General features: G+C 41.5%; 4 protein-coding genes across 4 annotated transcripts; 3 read left to right on the top strand and 1 right to left on the bottom strand.

The window, feature by feature from the left end:
- The first annotated feature begins 5,412 nt into the window (after positions 1–5,412).
- Positions 5,413–6,114, top strand: LOC106817843 (mediator of RNA polymerase II transcription subunit 9-like). The gene has a single exon (XM_014822547.1). It carries the CDS (start codon positions 5,502–5,504, stop codon positions 5,787–5,789), a length of 288 nt encoding a protein of 95 aa, XP_014678033.1. The 5' UTR covers positions 5,413–5,501; the 3' UTR covers positions 5,790–6,114.
- On the top strand, positions 5,924–6,301 carry LOC106817841 (ubiquinol-cytochrome-c reductase complex assembly factor 2-like). The gene has a single exon (XM_014822545.1). It carries the CDS (start codon positions 5,924–5,926, stop codon positions 6,299–6,301), a length of 378 nt encoding a protein of 125 aa, XP_014678031.1.
- On the top strand, positions 6,221–11,741 carry LOC106817842 (general transcription factor IIE subunit 1-like). The gene is made up of 7 exons (XM_014822546.1): positions 6,221–6,311; positions 6,485–7,218; positions 8,007–8,082; positions 8,991–9,131; positions 9,384–9,579; positions 9,876–10,009; positions 10,085–11,741. The coding sequence occupies exons 2-7, from the start codon at positions 6,539–6,541 to the stop codon at positions 10,124–10,126; spliced, it is 1,269 nt and encodes a 422-aa protein (XP_014678032.1). The 5' UTR covers positions 6,221–6,311; positions 6,485–6,538; the 3' UTR covers positions 10,127–11,741.
- An 831-nt stretch (positions 11,742–12,572) lies between these two features.
- LOC106817847 (dnaJ homolog subfamily C member 8-like) lies at positions 12,573–18,665 on the bottom strand. Its single transcript, XM_014822550.1, has 9 exons — positions 18,546–18,665; positions 18,059–18,160; positions 16,813–16,869; positions 16,225–16,291; positions 15,868–15,962; positions 15,436–15,507; positions 15,029–15,120; positions 14,528–14,603; positions 12,573–14,057 (listed from the first exon to the last, which is right to left on the bottom strand). Exons 1-9 carry the CDS (start codon positions 18,648–18,650, stop codon positions 13,947–13,949), a joined length of 777 nt encoding a protein of 258 aa, XP_014678036.1. The 5' UTR covers positions 18,651–18,665; the 3' UTR covers positions 12,573–13,946.
- Between the last annotated feature and the right edge of the window lie 104 nt (positions 18,666–18,769).

Below are 18,769 nucleotides of genomic sequence, written 5' to 3'. Positions count from 1 at the left end.
AATTTTCAAGGAACTAAGCGACTTTGTTTCCTGAAAATCAAGCCTAATCCTAAATTTTCCTACATCTTTTCAACTTATTTCCTAAATTAAAGCATTTAAAAAAAATTCCAGGGACCATTTTTTTGTTCATATTAAGAACAACTTATGGTTAAAAGTTTAGGTCCCAAATCTGCTGTTTCTGAGATATAACAAAAAAAGCATTTTTGTATAAATTCACAATTTTTGCCGTCATTTAATTAGCAATGAATTTTTAATAATAGCATCGATAGCATAGAGAGACATCTCTCTTATGTAATGGATATGAGTTTGATTGAATTTGATGAGCAGTTATGTTGCAATGCCCCTTAGTTACCCGTCCGGAACCCTAACAGTATCCTTAATTTACTTACCATTAAATACTAGCTACACATACAATGTCAATATTCCTTCTCAATGCACCGGTTGTGTCGACGACGACGCGGCGTCACCGCGTCGCCGCCGCAATCTAAAATGATCGATGATTAATTGATCATCGGTTGTTTTGTAAAACCGATGATCAATCATGAAATTTGGACCGATCTCCAACACTAGGTGCATGTATAAAACATTACACAACACCATGATTCAGCATATCAGCTCATGAGTACTCACTGGAAGATTCACTCATCCACCTAAACTGTGTTTACACTACCTGGTACCGACTTATGTTGTCAAATTGGCGAATTGGACCAATTTCGCAAACTTTGTATACAACCAACAATCGGCAGTGTAAACGCAAAAGTCGTGCGAGCAACTGATCAATAGCAACTAGTTGGGTGATTAGAACATGTTCTATTTTCACCAACTCTTTGTTGCCGAATTACAAAATTGGTCCAACTCGCCAATTTTACAACATAAAGTCGGCATTGTAAACCCAATTTAAGCAGATAGCCAAGACAGGATGTGTGTGCTACGTGCCAATTTTTTTACACTTTTTATGAGTCATGTCAGAGGCTACTTTATACTCTATAGATTATACTCACACTCCATCAGTCACTGCCAGCTTGGCCCATAATACATCTACAGAACGTCACATACATATAAGAGCTCATGCAGTATAGATCATTATGGCAGGACCGTAGGCTGAGCAAAATCCTAGGGGGGGGGGCAGTGGTGGATCTAGGATTTCAAGGAGGGGGTGAGAAACAGGTGGGGTCTGGGGGTTCTCCCACAGAAAATTTTGAAAATGTAGATTGCGGAAGATGGTATTTGAGGTACTTTTGAGCACATGTACAGCCTTCATTCTGACTACGACAATTCTCTTTTAGTAGAACAATTTATTTTTTTTATTTTGCTCCAAAATCTAGGGGGCAGCTAGCTGTGACCACGTACCGCAGGCTACGGCCCTATTACTGTTGCGAAAGTGTTGAGAAAATGAGGGTGTTACGAATGAACGGATCTAGCTCTAGTCTAGAATTATAGCCCTCCGCTCAGCCGCAGGCGGCCTGCGGCGGAGCGGGGGGCTATATAGTTATAGATGATGACATGATCACTGTCACGTACGCAACCAAGAAAAGGTGGTTCCAGCGCAACTGGCACTGGCACACGCACAGGCACTTGGAACGTCTCAATAACAAAAATTAATGGTAAATAAACACGAAATGTACCAAAGTCCAAATGTTTCTCTACTCTATTTCGCCTATAATCACCTGTAAATGCCGGTCAAATGCTCATCTGCAACACACAAGTATACCGCACGCCCGCCCTGTGCTGCGTGCACAAACAACATGAATAAGAGAGTTGGCAACGCAACTGGCACTGGCAGTTGAAATCACAACTAGGCCTACTCTCCAAAACTTACAATGTAGATCGATTGTGTATACGGCTAATACGCTTCAATTCTTGCTACTCTAGGCTCCGAAAATAATCATGTGCAAATATACCATATTTGCTATGCATAAGTAAATATAGCATATCATCGTGTAACGGTTAGGATCGCACAGTCAGCGTTGTACGCATAGAAGGTGGTCTATGCAATCAATGTACACACACACACAATCGGTGACAACCCGTCACCGAGTATCACAATCACTATCAGTATCAGTATCAGTGCCATCACGACACCAGCAAACGCTAAACGAAACGATGACAGCGGTATAAAACAACAGCGAAACAACTGTGCCCATCATGTAAACCATCGGGCAGCTAGTGATCGCGCAAACTTGCATTTCCACGATATTTCTCGAGTAAAAAATACACTCTTTAGTAGTAATGTACACGCTTACCGTTCTCGTTCCCGTAACTCCGATTATATTGATTGACACGCGAAAACAACTTGGTACCGGTTTTTTTGCTGTCCAGCGACTGCAGCGACTCAGCCAATCGCGACTCGGCGCGTGATGGCCGTAGCTATTGTTTATAGGGGGAAGCACTAGCTCTCCAGAAGATCAACGTGTCTTTCCCTGGTTACGCGTGCTTTTTACATCCGACCAGTAGCTGAGCACCGAAGAATCGAGATCATAGAAATAATATATTTAGGCGAATGATATTTATAGGGTTACGGTGGGGATTCTCGAATATAATCATGCACTTTTGACATTTCGCAGACCAGGTGCAGTGGCATTCGAATCATATAACCTAACATGGAACTTGGATATAAATCTCACAAATTTCGCCACTAGCTAGTGAGCAGTGGAGCGTAGGTACACAGACCAACGTTAGTATAATTATAGAGATCAATCATCAGTGACACTATGTACAGTGACATGTGCACGTAAGCACACATAATTATATGCACACGCGCGTATATTCGGCACCCGGCAGTTAGATGCGATATGATATGACTACTAGGCACTTAGGATATGACTACTAGGCACTTAGGATATGACTACTAGGCACTTAAAAAAAAAAACCCTAACCCTAACCTAACCTAAACCCTAAACCTAACCTAAACCCTAACCCTAACCCTAAAAAAAAAAAAATTAAATTAAATTAAAGTGCCTAGTAGTCATATCATATCGCATCTAACTGCCGGTTGCTATATTCGCGCGTACACTAAAGATTTAAATACGACAGCATAGCGCCATCTCGAGGGCGAAATATATATAACCCCGCGCGTAGCGCGAGCAGGCATCCGCGATCTGGCCCGCGAGAGACGCGCGCGGGGAAAAGGACGGGACAGGACGTGAGATACGTGACGATAGAAATACCATAATAATTATACTCTCTATAAACATTTCTGTGGACGTGACAGTAATTGTATATACTCATTTACGTCTACATTCACTTGTCCACGTGAGTGTGCACGGACCGACCATAGAACTAGAAATAGAAGTTATATTTCTAGTTCTATGGGACCGACGCATCGGCATCGGAGCAACAGAACGCCATGCGTCCCGTCTACGAAAAATTAATACAATGGTACAGTCAGGAACACGTAAAGAGTTCCACTTAATTTCAACGTAAAGTGGGTTAGGCCTAATGGTTGCGAAACAGTTTGACGGACTCACTGACACACTGTTTTTCGGGCGCATTTACAGATAAACTGCAGTAATTCTGAGTATATAGCAAATATTTGTTTAGCCGACGGCGTAACCCTGTTAATCCTGTATTGTAAATCATCCAGAGAGACCGGATACAGGGTTGCGTTGCGCAAAAGATGCGTTGTTCCCCGACCGCCGAGAGTGGTTAAGCCGCGCACTTCCGCGGGAGCTAGGCGCACGCGACCGCGGGGTGTTGTATGTAGCATCTCGCGCTGCCCGCTATACGGATTCGCGCGCCGAAGGAGGGCGGGCGCGCGAATCCGTATAGCGGGCAGCGTAACATCGCGAAGTTTTCGTCACACGTACACCGGCTCGGCTACGTCAGCCTTGAGGGGGGGGGCCTTGGATTTTTCGGTTATAGATTGATCCGCCTTTTGACATCCTCGCCGTCGTCCCGTCACCGGCCGTATTTGCGTACCTTATCTGGCGCATATTGTTACCTGCCGTGACTAGCAATTGTCACCTAGTCACTTCATGCCCTTTACACGGTCTCCTCAACCTGCGTGTATTCGTTTGCTGTAGTATGCGCTAGACGTGATGCGGCCATGATGCCGAGGCGCGCCGAGGATTGACACTTTGTGTCTTCCAATCACAGCCTACGCCGCACCAGTCTTTGACCATTTGTTACATAGCTGCCATGGTATTTGAAGCGGGTGACGTTCGCCAACTTGGTGTCAGCTATGAAGAACTCAGCTTCAGTACCAATGCACATGGTCTCTGTCTTTGCAGTGTTAATACGTAGTCCCATCTTCTTAGCAAGGTCGTTGTAAGCTGTGAGTAACAACTGTAGTCCCGCCGAAGTGTCACTGAATATGGTTATATCGTCTGCATATTGAGGCTCCCTGATGTACTCGGTAAGAACTTTGGTCTTTGACTTCAGTCTTCGAAGATCAAATATATCACCATCATAGCGAAATCTGACCTTTACACTGCAGGTGTGCTTGATTTTCTTATAAGCAAGACAAAGTAAAACAGCTGCATAGATGCCATAAAGTGTTGGTGCTAGCTTACAACCCTGCTTGACACCACTGTTGTACTCAAAGGCCTGTGTGAGTTCACCATCTACAATGAGTCTTGCATGCACGCTCGTATATAGCTTCTTGATGATTCTTATGAACTTTGCAGGGCAGCCCAGCTTACTCAGGATGATAAAGAATAGCTCACGATTGACGGTGTCACCGTGTCAAACGCTTTAGTGAAGTCCACAAAAGCTATATACAAACTTCTGCGCTGTTCTCTCGTTTTCTCCATTACTTGTCGAATGGTGAAGATTCCATCCACAGTACTTCTGCCCCTGTGGTACCCTGGCTGAGATTGTGGGTATATCTTCTCTGCAGGTGATGTAGTCTCTGCAAGATGACGTCTGCTAGGACTTTCCAAACTACGTTTGTAAGTGGTAGGGGCCTACCTCTCTTTCTTTGTTTGAAAGTGGTCATATACAGCGGTACATTTGTTAGCTTTATTTTATTTAGTATATAGTAAATTCGAATACGGATACAGATGCGAATACTAATCAAGGTGATTGCTATTTATCTGTTTAGCTTATATATTTTTCATTTAGGCCTAGCTATATATGGTGGCGCATTAATTAATATGCATTAATTAAAATTAATTAAAATTAAATTTAAATTTAAATTTAAAAATTAAATTTAAATTTAAATTAATTAAAATGCATTAATAGGCATATTAATATGCATTAATGATAAATCAACATCAGCTTGCGAGCTCCTCACCGTCAGAAAACGATTACGAATTCTAGATGTCAATAATCTCAGTTGAAGTCATTTATACCTATGAATATGAATGTCAACACAAATACTAATATGTAAATTCAAACCTTGAATATGACGCTTGCACTTTATAAATAAAAAATGTATAAAAACGAAGACTCGCCGTCGGGTGCGCCTTGTGTTTTAAAATCGCGGCACCCGGTCCAATATGGCAGCGCTCTTCAGCGTTTTTCGTGTCTATCTGGAATGAACGTTAATTGCAAAATGCACTATGGGCGAGTGCGTTGATGTCAATTTCCTTTCGTTAATATATGAAATTATAAGGAGTATTGAAAAGGACTCTCATGATGTTGCGCAGAAGCTGGCAGAGCTGAGCCGGCTATTTGAGCTGTGTAGACATCAAATTGCGAAGTTGCCGGGAATCGAACTGAGTAAGGCAGAACAACAGCAGCAGATTGATGTTCTCAGAAAACAGGTTGTTCTGAAGAACGAACTATTACAGAAATATAAGACTTTGTGTCATTTCGAGGCCATGCATGGCAACGAACAGCATCACTAAATTGCTTATTTGCGATCCACGCAGTGATATCGCGTTCACTGTGTCATTTGTACTTCAACTACTTGTGATTTGTACGTCACTACGTGCACATCTGTTCCTACTACTAGCGTGCAAGCATAGCCAAAAAATGCGAGATGGCATTTTCCCAGTACAGAAAATTTGTGCGGCTGCTAGAAATGTGGCCAGTTGACAATAGCAAGTTTAGCCGTGACCTTGGACAGCATATTCGCAACAAAGTCGCAGAAACATTTCGTGAAGGTGAAACGACGAAAATCGCCAACGCCGTAGAGTGCGACAAATATTACGACGCGTTAATGACTCTTGCACTCAACAAACACAAAGACAAATACCAAGTTAAGTTTCAGGAAGGAACAGCGTCTACCGGATTAACCCTAGAGGAATGTCACTTGTTGATGGCAACTGAGAGCTTACAGATAATTGACAAGGAAAACAGAAGATGGTGGCAGGCACAGCAGAAATCTGAGCAGAAGAAAAAGAAGACTGGGAAATAGAAACTGCATGGTTTGGTTCCTATATATTTCATTCACGATTTATATTTCATTTCAAAATTATGTGTGGGTTCCACCCACAAGTGATTGGTGTTTCTGTTAACACGTTTTTTACAGCTTAGATTTCTTCACGAACTCTGCGTCGAACCCGTCAATCGATCAATCACACGTATAATCGATTTCCAGGTTCCCTCGCTCCGCGACAACGCGCCGCTCTGAGGATCTGGTGGAGTAGGCGTCATGGCGTCGCTTCTGCAGCACGTTCACGGTGGGATCCTTACTGAGGTTCCCAGCAGCCTGAAGCGTCTCGCTCGCCTCGTCGTACGCGGATTCTACGGCGTCGAACACGCCATCGTCATCGACCTCCTAGTCAGCCACCCATGCGTGAAGGAAGACGACCTTGCCGAGCTTCTCCGCTTCGAACGCAAGCACCTCCGCGCGATCATCGGCCAGCTGAAAGCCGACAAACTCATCAAGGTGCGTCTTCGCGTCGAGACGACCGCGGACGGCAAGGCGTCGAAGCACAACTACTACTTCATCAACTACAAGGTGTTCGTGAACGTCGTCAAGTACCGGCTCGACCACATGCGGCGGCGCATCGAGGTTGAGGAGCGAGACTCGACGAGTCGCGCGTCGTTCAAGTGCGGAAACTGCGCAAAGTCGTACACCGACCTCGAGGTCGACCGGCTCTTCGACTTCACGACGGGAGAGTTCCGCTGCAGTTACTGCAACACGCAGGTGGAGGAGGACCACGGCTCGCTGCCGAAGAAGGACGCACGGACGCTTCTCGCGCGATTCAACGAGCAGATGCAGCCGATATTCGACCTCATGCGAGACACGGAGGACATGCGGTTGGACCAGAGCATCCTCGAACCGGAGCCGACGAACATAGAGAGCATCCGCGCCAACATGCCTAACAGGTGCGGGCGCGGGGCGTCTGCTGGCGTCGGTCGGGAAAACCGTCTCCATGGGTGCTAACTGTCCGTCTGCTAGACGCATTTCCGTCTTGGGAAAAATTCAAACAATTTTTTTATTATTTTATTTTAAAAACTAAACATTTTTTATTTTAAAGTGAACTGCATCTAACGGTCTTCCCTATATTTGCTTGTTATATATTCTTATATAATAGTATTTAATCTTATCCCGGCGGGGTGTGTCTGCCGCCGTCGATCGTGAAAGCCGTATCGATGAAGTTTATTTTTCGCGCGCACGGTTCCAATGTTATGTGTGTAGTGTTTGTCGTGTGTAGAAAACTACACTGTGGGTTGCTGCCACGTGAGAGATCGTATGCAGCGAGAGTGTTTTTTGTTGGAAAGTAATCGATGCAACTGTTGCTGGGGATGCTGGGTTATGAAATTTTGTGTTGGCAAGAAATTAGAGATGCGTTTAGGCGTTATCATATCACTAACGTTAAATTATAAAGTTGAGGATTTTGCGGTTTTTGGGTAGTTATGTTGTTTGTGTCGGATATAAGTAATCGGGTGTTGTTTTACTCAATTTGATCATCTTGAAACTACTAGGAGTAAAATCATCAGGAGAGGTAAGATGAGGTCCACAGTACCTCATGTTAAAAGCAGCTACGGGCTTGGTCGGGGGGGTCTATGGGCTTATATTAAATACATAGCATACAAGCCACACTGTCGCTGAATTTACCGTCTGTCGGCTTCTAGTGAAATCCTCGAGTAATATATGTAAACTTATTTTTCAGGGGACATGCAGGAATGGGTCAAACGCGAGACCCAAACCAACATGTATGGAGCGGCCAGCAGCATACCGGCTTCCAGGTTACTCACCAAGATTACATCTCATATATTCATATATTTAATTAATACATACATGTTGGTTGTTCTTGCATTGATTATTTTGAGGCAGCATCAATGCTCAAATCTTTCAGTGTTATCGGAGCAATGTATATTTATAAATAATTATTCATAAACCGTATATGATATACATATGTAGGGACAGTGATTTTCCGCGATCGCGGAAAACGGACGGAAAACACGGAAACGGCTATTGGAAACGGAAAAGATGTTTTCAAACGGGAGAACGTAATTTGAACATATTACAACATGGAAATTTCAATAAAATCACAAAAAACAGTCGACAATAGCATTGGTATACATTCAGACAAGTTTCAGAGCGAAATAACTTACAATTACGACTTTTGGTAGCCCTGTGTTTCGGTGCCGGTTCCGGTTTCAAAGGTTGTACCAAATCCTTTTTTTTTCATGCAAATATATTATGTAAACGGAATTTTGCATTTTTGGTGTGTACAATCTCTATGGCAAAACGGAATTTCCATTTTTTCTTTACTTTAGAACGGAATTCATGATTTTCCCAAACGGAAAAGGCAATTTTTTGAAACGGAAAATCACTGTCCCTACATATGAACATATTCACAGAAGCAGAATAGATAATCATTTAGGACTGATTTCTCTAACACGTGATAATTATCTGTATTCTATACTCTCCGTGTGATTTATCCTGCACTTACAGTGAAAAAAATACACGGGGGCTCGGGGCGATTTAGCCCCCTGAAATGCCAAAAAAAGCCCCGGAAATGCCAAAAAGAGCCCCCGGAAATTTGCATAGAGTTTAATGCAAACCAAATTTTAGAGTGCTATTTTCATGCATGCGAGCTTGAAAAGTAGCTCCCGAAAAATAAATTATATTTTTTTCCCTGTGCACTTAGATGTACGAGCAAGGTGTCACCGTGAATGTTGGCGATGAACAGAAGAAGGCTAGGGATGTAGAGAAGAAGGAGCAGCCTATCTGGATGGCTGCTAGCACTGTACAGGGCGTGTCGACGATCGAGAGTGAATCCTCGATGCAGGCGAGTAGCAAAGCGCGATCGTTACGAGTTATTACGTTATTGTTTTTGTCAATCAACAGATTATTTAAAGTGATTACGTCACCGTAAATAGTAAAAGTAAAAAAATCACAATGAAAAAAGAAGTCTCAAAGTGCATTCGTGTCGAGTCAATAGTTATCTTTTTAAAATCGAGAGCAGTTTGTTATGACAGCTGCGATATGATGCACGTTTATCGGGTGCACGTACAATATGTATCCGGATTTCGCTTTCCAGTTCCCCGCGCCGGAGTCATTCGCCGGTCCGTCGGCGGTGCTAGAGGGCGCTCCTGCTGCCGCAGTGGACGAAAACGATGATATCATGCGAGCGCTACTCGCGCACGAGAAGAAGAGCGCGGCGGCGGATTTCCCGGGAAGCGGCAACGAGAGCGACACGAGCGAGGAAGAGGATAGCAAGCCACAGACATCGGCAGGTAAGCGTAACGTGTTCCACGACCAGCCGTTCCGATGGATCCTCATTGGTTCCCCTCGCTGGCTAGGCCAGTGCTGAAGTTACGCTATGAGTTACACTCGCCAGGCTTACCCTCATTCTCTACATACAGTTAAACCAACAAGTGTCTAGCGCTCACTCAAGGGAAATGCCAAAATTGACTTTGATAGGCAGATCGCCCATTCTTTAGATGGGACCGCTAACATAGAGTAAACTACATGTACGCGTACATATTCGCGATTCCGTGTAACTGAACTACCATCGTCACGTACTTCACAGATGCAGTGGCAGACTTCGACAGTGACGAGGACGAGGAAGCCGTCATGGTGAGCATCGGTAACATGAGGATTCCGCTAGACGAGGTGACCGAGGAACTAGTCGCCAGGATGACCGCCGCCGAGAAGGAGACGTACATCAGGATAGGACAGGAAGCATACTCCAGCATGTATGACTGATAGCATCAGTAGCTGGGAGAAAAGGAGACGTACATCAGGATAGGACAGGAAGCATACTCCAGCATGTACGACTGATAGCATCAGTAGCTGGGAGAAAAGGAGACGTACATCAGGATAGGACTTGAAGCTTACTCCAACATGTACAACTGATACGTCGGGGTGTTAGCGTCAGTAGCTGGTGGATGAAGTGGACGGATGAGGGTTGCAGTTGGTTCTACTGACAGTTGATCGTTCTAGCGAGGGAAATACGAGGAAGACACTGTAGTGCAGATGTGAAGGTTATATATGATAGACATAGGGCTGAAATAGTGATCGTCCCACTTGGTAAGGAAATGTACTGTATAGTATGAGTACACTCAATGAGGTGTCACTCGTGGAAGTAGTTTTGATAGTATTCTCGGCTGCGAGGTGTGAGATACGTTTACAGAACTGTGTGTAAAACTGTTTGTGTGTGTTGTGAGGAGGCACACGCAGCGATATTCCATAGTTAGTGTATGTCTGAAAATGATGCCTTGCTTTCATCTTTTCGTTGCCATTTCCCGCAATAAGAGAACGTGAGGTGACATTTGCCTGGTTTCCAGCATCTCCTACATTAAGCAATTGTGTAACGGCACAATGTGGAAAGGGCTTCTTTGCGTATCAGGATATAGCATGGATAAAATGCAGCCAAATTGTGAGTATGGAGCTCAGAAGTCAGGGAGGTTAAAAAACAAATTTTAGGTATTTTGCTGGCTTACTTTTCACGGTCATCTGACGTGCATTAATGGCTCGCAGGTTGTGTAATATTGTTTAGCAGAGATCACAGCATTATTGTTCGAAGCACGTCGTATGTGATGTACAGAGGTGAGTGAGCGTAGGACTATATAGATTTTTGCTTTGTTGCATGTTCATTGTGTATGGGAAAGCTTTTGTGCTAAGTATGCGTTCTATGTATATATGCTTGTCACCCTTTTCATGCATATTGGCGTCAGCTAACTCTGAGTCTGTTTGAGCACTGGTATGCTCATGTCAGTTGATTGTTTCACTTGACTAAGAGTCCGAATTAGTATGTCATAGAAAACGGTTTGATGTTCATTATATGTTACATTATCTATTTTTTTGAGAAGTAGTGTGCATATTTTTTTTTATTATAGATGGTTCACGAAGTAAAATATTCATCTTGATTAATATAATCAGGAGTTGATAATAGGGAACTACTATTATCTACTTCTGATATAATCATACCGTGAGAGATGTGGCCTCGATTTTTGTTTGCTGGTAAGCTTTTATGTATTTGTAGCAGACACACACCAAGGGTGAAAGATAGTGTGAACAATGAACTTAGAATAATATTAATAACCGATTTTTATAGTGTGATGAGAAATTTCTACTATATTTTTATTATGCTCTCAGCTATAAAATTTCCTGCGTATTTCCCGCGACAATTCACAGAATAATGCTGTGCACTAAGGAATCTAGTATTGTGAAGATATTCCTCAACTGTATTATGCAATTCTAATCTTAGTGTACGATGGTGAGATTCAATGTATCTCTCCAAGGTTAAATCAAAACTGTTTTGGATTAATTCAACTGAACATAAAAACGAGTAAGGGTTAATTTCATGTATGTCATTTGTAGTTTCAGCCATTGTATTTATTCATATATTCATAAGTTTGGTAATAAACTTTTGGTATGATTGAATGATCTGTAATGATTGACAATAAGTGTGGTTACTGGTTTACGTAAACAGTGTTGTCGGATTGGGTGAGGACTGGGACGAGGACCACCTTACTACCACCTACCACCTTACACCTATGCTACCATGAAGAAACAGCTTAAATTGGAACAGCCTTCCATTTAGAAAAACCTACATGTTTTAAAGTCGTGGTACTACGGTACCCAATATTTATTATCTAGCTGTGAAACCTGCACTAGTATGATATCATACTATCGCTGAGAGGGTCTATGTCCCCCGGGGTACTGCCGGAACGTACCCTGGGTACGTTCCGGTATAGTACGGTCCGGTATACCGGAACGTACCCTGGTACTATCTAATATGCCGGACCGTACCTCGCCTACTCCACTAACGAGTCTAGGGAGTCGCCTACGCCTACTCCCTAACCCGAACCCTAACCCTAATCCTAATCCTAACCATATCAAATAGTGACCAGGGTACGTTCCGGTATACCGGACCGAACCCAGGGTACGTTCCGGCAGTACCCTCGGGGACATAGACCCTATGAGCCATACTATCAGGAGTGGATCATAGAGAGGAGCATGACTCTATTATCCACTCCTGATACTATGGTAAACAAATGGCGTATTTACTGTCGATTTCTTAGATTCTATGTAAATCTAGAATATTTCTGATGGGTGTCATTCCCATACAATTTTACGTTGCTGATCCTTGTGTATGTGTGTTCGCCAGATGCCATCTTTCTCTACCAACCTATTCCTTATTAAAAATCTAATAACGGATTAAAATAAATTTAAAAGTAATTTATAAATCAACGAATACTAAATCAGTGGTCAACGCCATAAATGTAGAACAACTGGTTTACTTCACGTAATAGTCGTCATAGACAGGCGTATACAGACAAGATAACATGCCCTACGTTCGAAAACAAACATCAAGGTGATATCAACACGACGTTGCTATGGTGATCGCCAAGTGCCAACGTACGTGGTGCCACACAAGTATCATACACACACTGTGTATATATGATATCTATGGTTAAACATACGACAGCCGTAATATCAGCACTCTGTTCGATGTCTAAATGGATTCCGAGGCTCATGCTTGCACGCACGCCCGCGCGTGGGTGGGGCAGGGAGAATTCTCATTAGGGGTGAAGTTTTGACAGCTGCGAACACTCGCTGCAAGGGATACAGATGAGATGGTCATTTGTCCTGTATCAAATGTGGTTGTGTTACACACTACATTCTCGTAACGAGCTGGTATTTTCTTTAGATTACAATAAAAATGTAATGGAACTAGGTATTTATCTGTGTACTGTGACGAGAAAAATGCAGATATTAACTCTATCAGCTCAGAGCTTTTAACTACCATGTTTTTTGCTACGATAAAGATTAAATCGGTCAATAAATTACTAGAACATGTAGAACGCGTCAATAATTACCACCGAGCACCAGAAATATGTGTATAACTGTCTCTAACTGTTGACTTAGTCACTTGAATTTCACACCTCGCTGGAAATGTGTTTCTAGATTTACAGTTTTAACATTTCATCTAAGAATCTGTAACTGACGTCATTATGTAAAACTACGAGATCACACATAATGATAATGGGTACCACTAAAAAGTCATAATAATCTGGTTCTTGAACCTCACAGGAAAATTATCACTAATGACAACAACAACAAAAGTGGAAGTTTACATCATCGATGAATGTCATAGATCGAACAGTCGCTCTCAAAACATAAAGAACAAACTTTTTCGGGACAAACGTTACATCGATGAGCTGTCGTACGTATAGCGGAACGCTCTACAATTTTGAAGTGAAATGAACATTGAGGCGAACACTTAATGCGTGGCACAAGGGCTGCCAACAGAAATACACGATCACCGAAAAACCTAATGAGAAACACACCTCTTACAGAGCTTACCATGATGTAACGAACAGCTTTCGATGTGACAAAAATACGGCCACAATATTATGTACATTGCCTTTTTTTAATAAACCTCATAATTTACAACTGACATCACGCGATATCGAGAAAAACTTGTGCATAACGTTCTTTCAGCGACATTTGGACCGATTTCTGCATACCTGCACGCTATTCGTAAATAATGTTGGCTGCCTGCTCATCTGGGTAGTAAAATTGGTACTACAACTTCAATGGATCACTATATAAAAACTACACAAATCTGTCTCTATCATGCAACGGGCCATCATCAGCGATGCTCCTGCTTCGTCTTTGGCGGTTTCAGGAATGTTCTCTGCTTCTTGGCTTTCGACCCCGTCTTGAAATCCCGCCAACTGTTCACTCGGCCGTCGCGCGATTCCTGCAACGCAATAATGATGGTCTCTTGTCATGGCGACATTCGATTTTACTAACGTCAGCGTAACAAATTAAAAAACGACGACAACAAATTTCACGACTACTCAGCATAATAAATTGTTTCCTCCTGACCTGGGCCTTTTCATAAATGTCCCCCGACTTCATAGGCCAATATGATTTTGATAGGCATGATTGACTAGTTAATATCAACATGGCATAGAAATGATGACAAAGGTCAAATGAAAAATAGGTGCACTGATTTTATGCTAACACTAGTCACTACCAGTGTGAATTACACAGTAATGAGTCAAGTCAGATGTGCATCACCACTTCAAAACATCAGCACTCGGTTTTTAAATGCTGATTAAGTATCGCATTAAAATTTTCACACTGTCTCAACGTTTATCAACTTTATTACCGGTGAAAACTATGTAGATATTCAATATAGATATGTGAGAACAACTGAGATATTACGTCAAAGTTTTTCTGCCACTCTGCATCCATCTTCTGCTTCTCGGCAGCTGCGATTTCCTCTTCTCTTTTCCGCTTCCTGAAAGGTTTGAGGGAAATAACTGCATGTTCACACGGAAGATGTATGTATTCACCCCATGACAATATACAGTAGTCGCCCCACGCCTGCTTTACCAGGACATGTCACAAACCATGAAATTTCTTGATTAGGCCGCGAACACACAATAACGAGCGTAAGGATTGTTTTTCAGAGACGTATGCCGTTTTAGCGATCTGCCCACTTATTCAAGGCCCGATAAAGCGGGGATCAGTGTATCCTGACTATGAACATTGCCTATTCCAGCCGTCTACAGACAGGAGGAAGAAGGGTAGAATGAAAACACCGACACCTGCACTTTCACAGTCTTCATTACACGAAATAGAAATGCCACGATAGAGCTGTGATTGCAGTAGCAGTAAGACACTGCAAGGATGAGGCATGAGCGAGAGAGAACGCCCGCTCACCGTTCGTGCATCTCTTTCATGTCTTGCTCTCTACGCTTCCTCTCCATATCTGCAAACAGCTTCATTGTCTGCACATAGATGGAGTGATCCATCTGAAGCAGGAAAAAATTTCCATCAGTACGTTTACCAGCTGGCGTTGCTTATTTCACCAATAACAAACACTATAGCAATATCTCGTGGTTTATGATGCTGCATTTCTAATCACACAAGGAGAAAAAAGACAATTTTTAACTTGCATATCTTACTAAACATGTCGTTGGTGTGTAAATTATCGTAATTTCATATCATGTTTAGGAAATATTTTGTTCGAGTTTAATTTAATAAAGTACGGGTAAGTGTAAACAAATAAAAGCTCAAGTTTTATAGAATCGTTGCTGACAATTTTGTTTAAATATGAAGTGATGAACCTTGGAAGAATCATCTTCATCCACTGAGGGTGGTTTTCCTTCCTTTTTTAACTTTTTCCGCTTTTCTTCAACCTAACAAAAAAGAATTATTCCATGTACACACACGCACGCACGCACACACATACACACACACACATACACGCATGTGTGCATGCATGCACACACACAGACACATATGATAGTGATGTTTGATACATCACTGTCCATCCTCTTTAGAAAGGCAAGACACAAAGTGATCAGAAATGCTAATAATGTACTAGTCAGTGAACTAGGCCTTTATCAATATAGATTTACATAATGTGACATGAAGCATAAAAATACACGTTGCACAGTTTCACCCATACGTATGTCACGTACACAAAAAATGAAATCGAGATACTACCGTAGAACATATATAGGCACGTGACCTTAGTTTAAAATAATTTCACTAACCATGTGTTTTGTCATCTCTTTGGCTTCCTCTATAACAGCGAGGCATCGTTTGTACAACTCTTCATTCTCTAAGGTCTTCCAAGCCTTGTTCACAACTAAGGTACAACATGTTTTATAAATACCAAATAACCAACGTATGCACATATTTAATCTAGTGTTCCAACAATAGAATAAAGTATGATGGAATAGTACATTATATATAGTAGGATATATAGTGTAATAGTACCAGGTCACTGTTGCTTAGATACCTTAAACAACTCTGATGTACTGATTACTGTGAGATTGTAATATGATCATGATATAGGATTTTACAGCTTCTACAAAGATTGACACAAGAAGCTGGTGAAGAATACTTACTTTCAAAAGCTTGCTGCGCTCTCTCAACATTATCCTGGTTCTTATCAGGATGGACAAGGATTGAGAGCTGTGCAAATAGCAACGAACATTAATGGATGCATCTCATTTCATATTTGTGATTCTTTAGTAGTCGTATTTTTTTTATATGTATAGCATCTATGAGGTAATAGTGTTGAGTGCAGCATCTGATATGTACATAAAGCCAAAAAAAACCTTTACACTATAAACTAACAGGTGAGAGAAGAATCTCCAAAGGTTTATTTAGCATGTTCACCAAATTCCATGAATATTTAAAATTTCAAGGCACGTATGGACTTTTGATAACATCCCGTTTGTCTTGAAACATTATAACATTAATAGTAATTCAGCGATAAAATCCTTCAGGCACAGATAGTTCAATATCAGAAATGTTTTTAGAAATTTAGTTATTAATTAGAAATTAAATTATAGTAGTTATTAGTATATAGTGTTGCATGTCTAATCTCTCAGAATGCCCTAAAATATAGTAAGTATTAAAATTCCTTTTAATATTATTCTTATTATTTATCGAAAAATCACTACATTAGGTAAGAATCTAAATAATCAAACCTTTCTGTACATCTTCTTAATATCTGGTACCTCCACATCTGGGGACACTTTCAAAACCTGAAAAATCATCATCCAAGTGATCTCAAATGAAAATTGATATTAGTCTATATTGGAGTAAGTCATTAAAATAGAAAACCAATGGCTAATATGAAAACGAAATAGGGGCCATGCATGCATAAAAACTATTTATTACAATAAACGCAAAATTGAAAAAATCTTGAACTAAACTCTAACCACACAGAAACATGAAAATGCAGGTCTAGACTCTAGAGTGGTATTATGCGTGAACGGATCTGCATTATAATCCACAGGATAAATGGAAAGTATGTGGAACTAGAAACACGGCTTTCATGCCAAGTTCTATTTCTATTGAGCTATGACACGATTTCCATTTACCCCGAATTGTGGCCTTTATTTAACTGATTTAACTGACTCCACCCCTCACCAAGGTGTGGGGTGGATAGAAGGGCAGGAAGTCTAGGTCTTGTGTACGCCCCCATCTAAAACAAATTGGCCGCCTGTCCTTTGAAAATGTAAATGGACTTAATGGAAAAAAATATATTCTTACATCCAACCTAGAATGTGGAGCATACAATTTTAAATTATGGCCCCTTGTATTATTGTAATCAGACATGATAAAAAAATTTTGTTTAATCTACTTCTCCATGACCATGAATTAGCTTGAAAGTCTCGATGAGGTCCCCCCTCAATCTCCGTTGTTCTAACGATATATAAGTCCTAATTTTGTTAATCTCTGCTCATATGAAAGGTGGTGAATTTCGGATATCATTCGTGTAGCCCTTCGTTTTCCTTTTCTAATATAGATGAGTCTTTTTGAAGATGAGGGTTCCATGCTTGCACAGCATACTCTAGGTGGGGACGCACCAGTGACTTATATAGTTGGAGGATTATTTCTTTGTCTTTGTAAGATATGTTTCTATATATGATTCTTAAGACACTATTTGCTTTCTTCGCAGCTGTATCGCACTGTTTGTCGCATTTCAGGGAGTCTGCTATTATGACTCCAAGATCCTTCTCTTCTTCCACTTGTTCCAAGATTTGCGCGTTCATGTTGTATTGGTGGCGTTGGTTATTGTGGCCATAGTGGATGGTCTGGCTATTTGGCTAATATCAGTTCTTTTCTACAAATAAAACCCATGTTCTGTACAACACAAGACCCTCTGTGATAGCCAACTTCTTTTGAATGAAGATGCAAAATATTATAAACTCGGAAGCAATGTATTACCTCGAATGGGTTCAAGTTCAAGTACGTTGAGCCAGGCCGCAATAAACGATCTATCTGCTGTTGCGGTGTCAGGCAGGAATCGGCGATTTCAATTTGCTTAACCTGTCATGAGGAAAAGTTACGAATGTTAACAACTTGATTGAGACAATGCGAATGGCATTGCAACTTTAGTCTTAGCCAACTACAAGTTACAACTGCAACTGCAAGGATGGCATTTACTTTCTGGTCATTCGCCGTTCCATGGATGGTGTTAGGGTTACCACGCACATAGATGTATGTATGTATACCTCGCAACCTATAATTTTTAAATGTCAATCTATAGCACATAACCAAACTTGAGGGTTGAGTGGTTAAGTTAACTTCAACAGAGTGATACTGTAGGATTACTGTGAAAACCCCGTAAGAAAATGACAATAACAATCAGAATGCTAGTCGCCAAATACAAGGGTTAGCTGCTATCAATTTTAATAATTAAAAACCATTATACCTCTGAGTAATATTGGTTGAAGGCAGCCTCCCCAGCTCCCGAATTAGACCCATTTTCTGAGCTCTCCTCTGGTGGAACATTACTGTTTTGCTCTGTAGACGCCATTTCTACAAACAATAGAGCGCCTTTGCCAGTGCTGATGGGCGGCGCCACCCCATGTCTCATTTGCCAACTAAAAATAATGTTGAGTTATTAACAAAATCCTCGCTCTCTTCTTTTCTTTT

The sequence above is a fragment of the Priapulus caudatus genome, unplaced genomic scaffold (genome assembly GCF_000485595.1).
Source record: "Priapulus caudatus unplaced genomic scaffold, Priapulus_caudatus-5.0.1 Scaffold1891, whole genome shotgun sequence".
Lineage (NCBI taxonomy): Eukaryota > Metazoa > Priapulida > Priapulimorpha > Priapulimorphida > Priapulidae > Priapulus > Priapulus caudatus.
Note: the sequence above shows the minus strand (reverse complement) of the source record. Positions and strands in the feature narration are given on the sequence as shown.

What these genes read in the sequence shown, in the direction of transcription:
- LOC106817843 (XM_014822547.1), top strand. Translation starts at nt 5,502, where the DNA reads ATGGGCGAGTGCGTTGATGTCAATTTCCTTTCGTTAATATATGAAATT.
- LOC106817841 (XM_014822545.1), top strand. Translation starts at nt 5,924, where the DNA reads ATGGCATTTTCCCAGTACAGAAAATTTGTGCGGCTGCTAGAAATGTGG.
- LOC106817842 (XM_014822546.1), top strand. Translation starts at nt 6,539, where the DNA reads ATGGCGTCGCTTCTGCAGCACGTTCACGGTGGGATCCTTACTGAGGTT. An exon ending in CGCGCCAACATGCCTAACAG is followed by an intron (nt 7,219 to 8,006) that starts GTGCGGGCGCGG and finishes CTTATTTTTCAG; the next exon opens with GGGACATGCAGGAATGGGTC. An exon ending in AGAGTGAATCCTCGATGCAG is followed by an intron (nt 9,132 to 9,383) that starts GCGAGTAGCAAA and finishes TTCGCTTTCCAG; the next exon opens with TTCCCCGCGCCGGAGTCATT.
- LOC106817847 (XM_014822550.1), bottom strand. Translation starts at nt 18,650, where the DNA reads ATGGCGTCTACAGAGCAAAACAGTAATGTTCCACCAGAGGAGAGCTCA. An exon ending in AAGAGATGACAAAACACATG is followed by an intron (nt 15,508 to 15,867) that starts GTTAGTGAAATT and finishes CTTTTTTGTTAG; the next exon opens with GTTGAAGAAAAGCGGAAAAA. An exon ending in ATGAAAGAGATGCACGAACG is followed by an intron (nt 14,604 to 15,028) that starts GTGAGCGGGCGT and finishes CAAACCTTTCAG; the next exon opens with GAAGCGGAAAAGAGAAGAGG.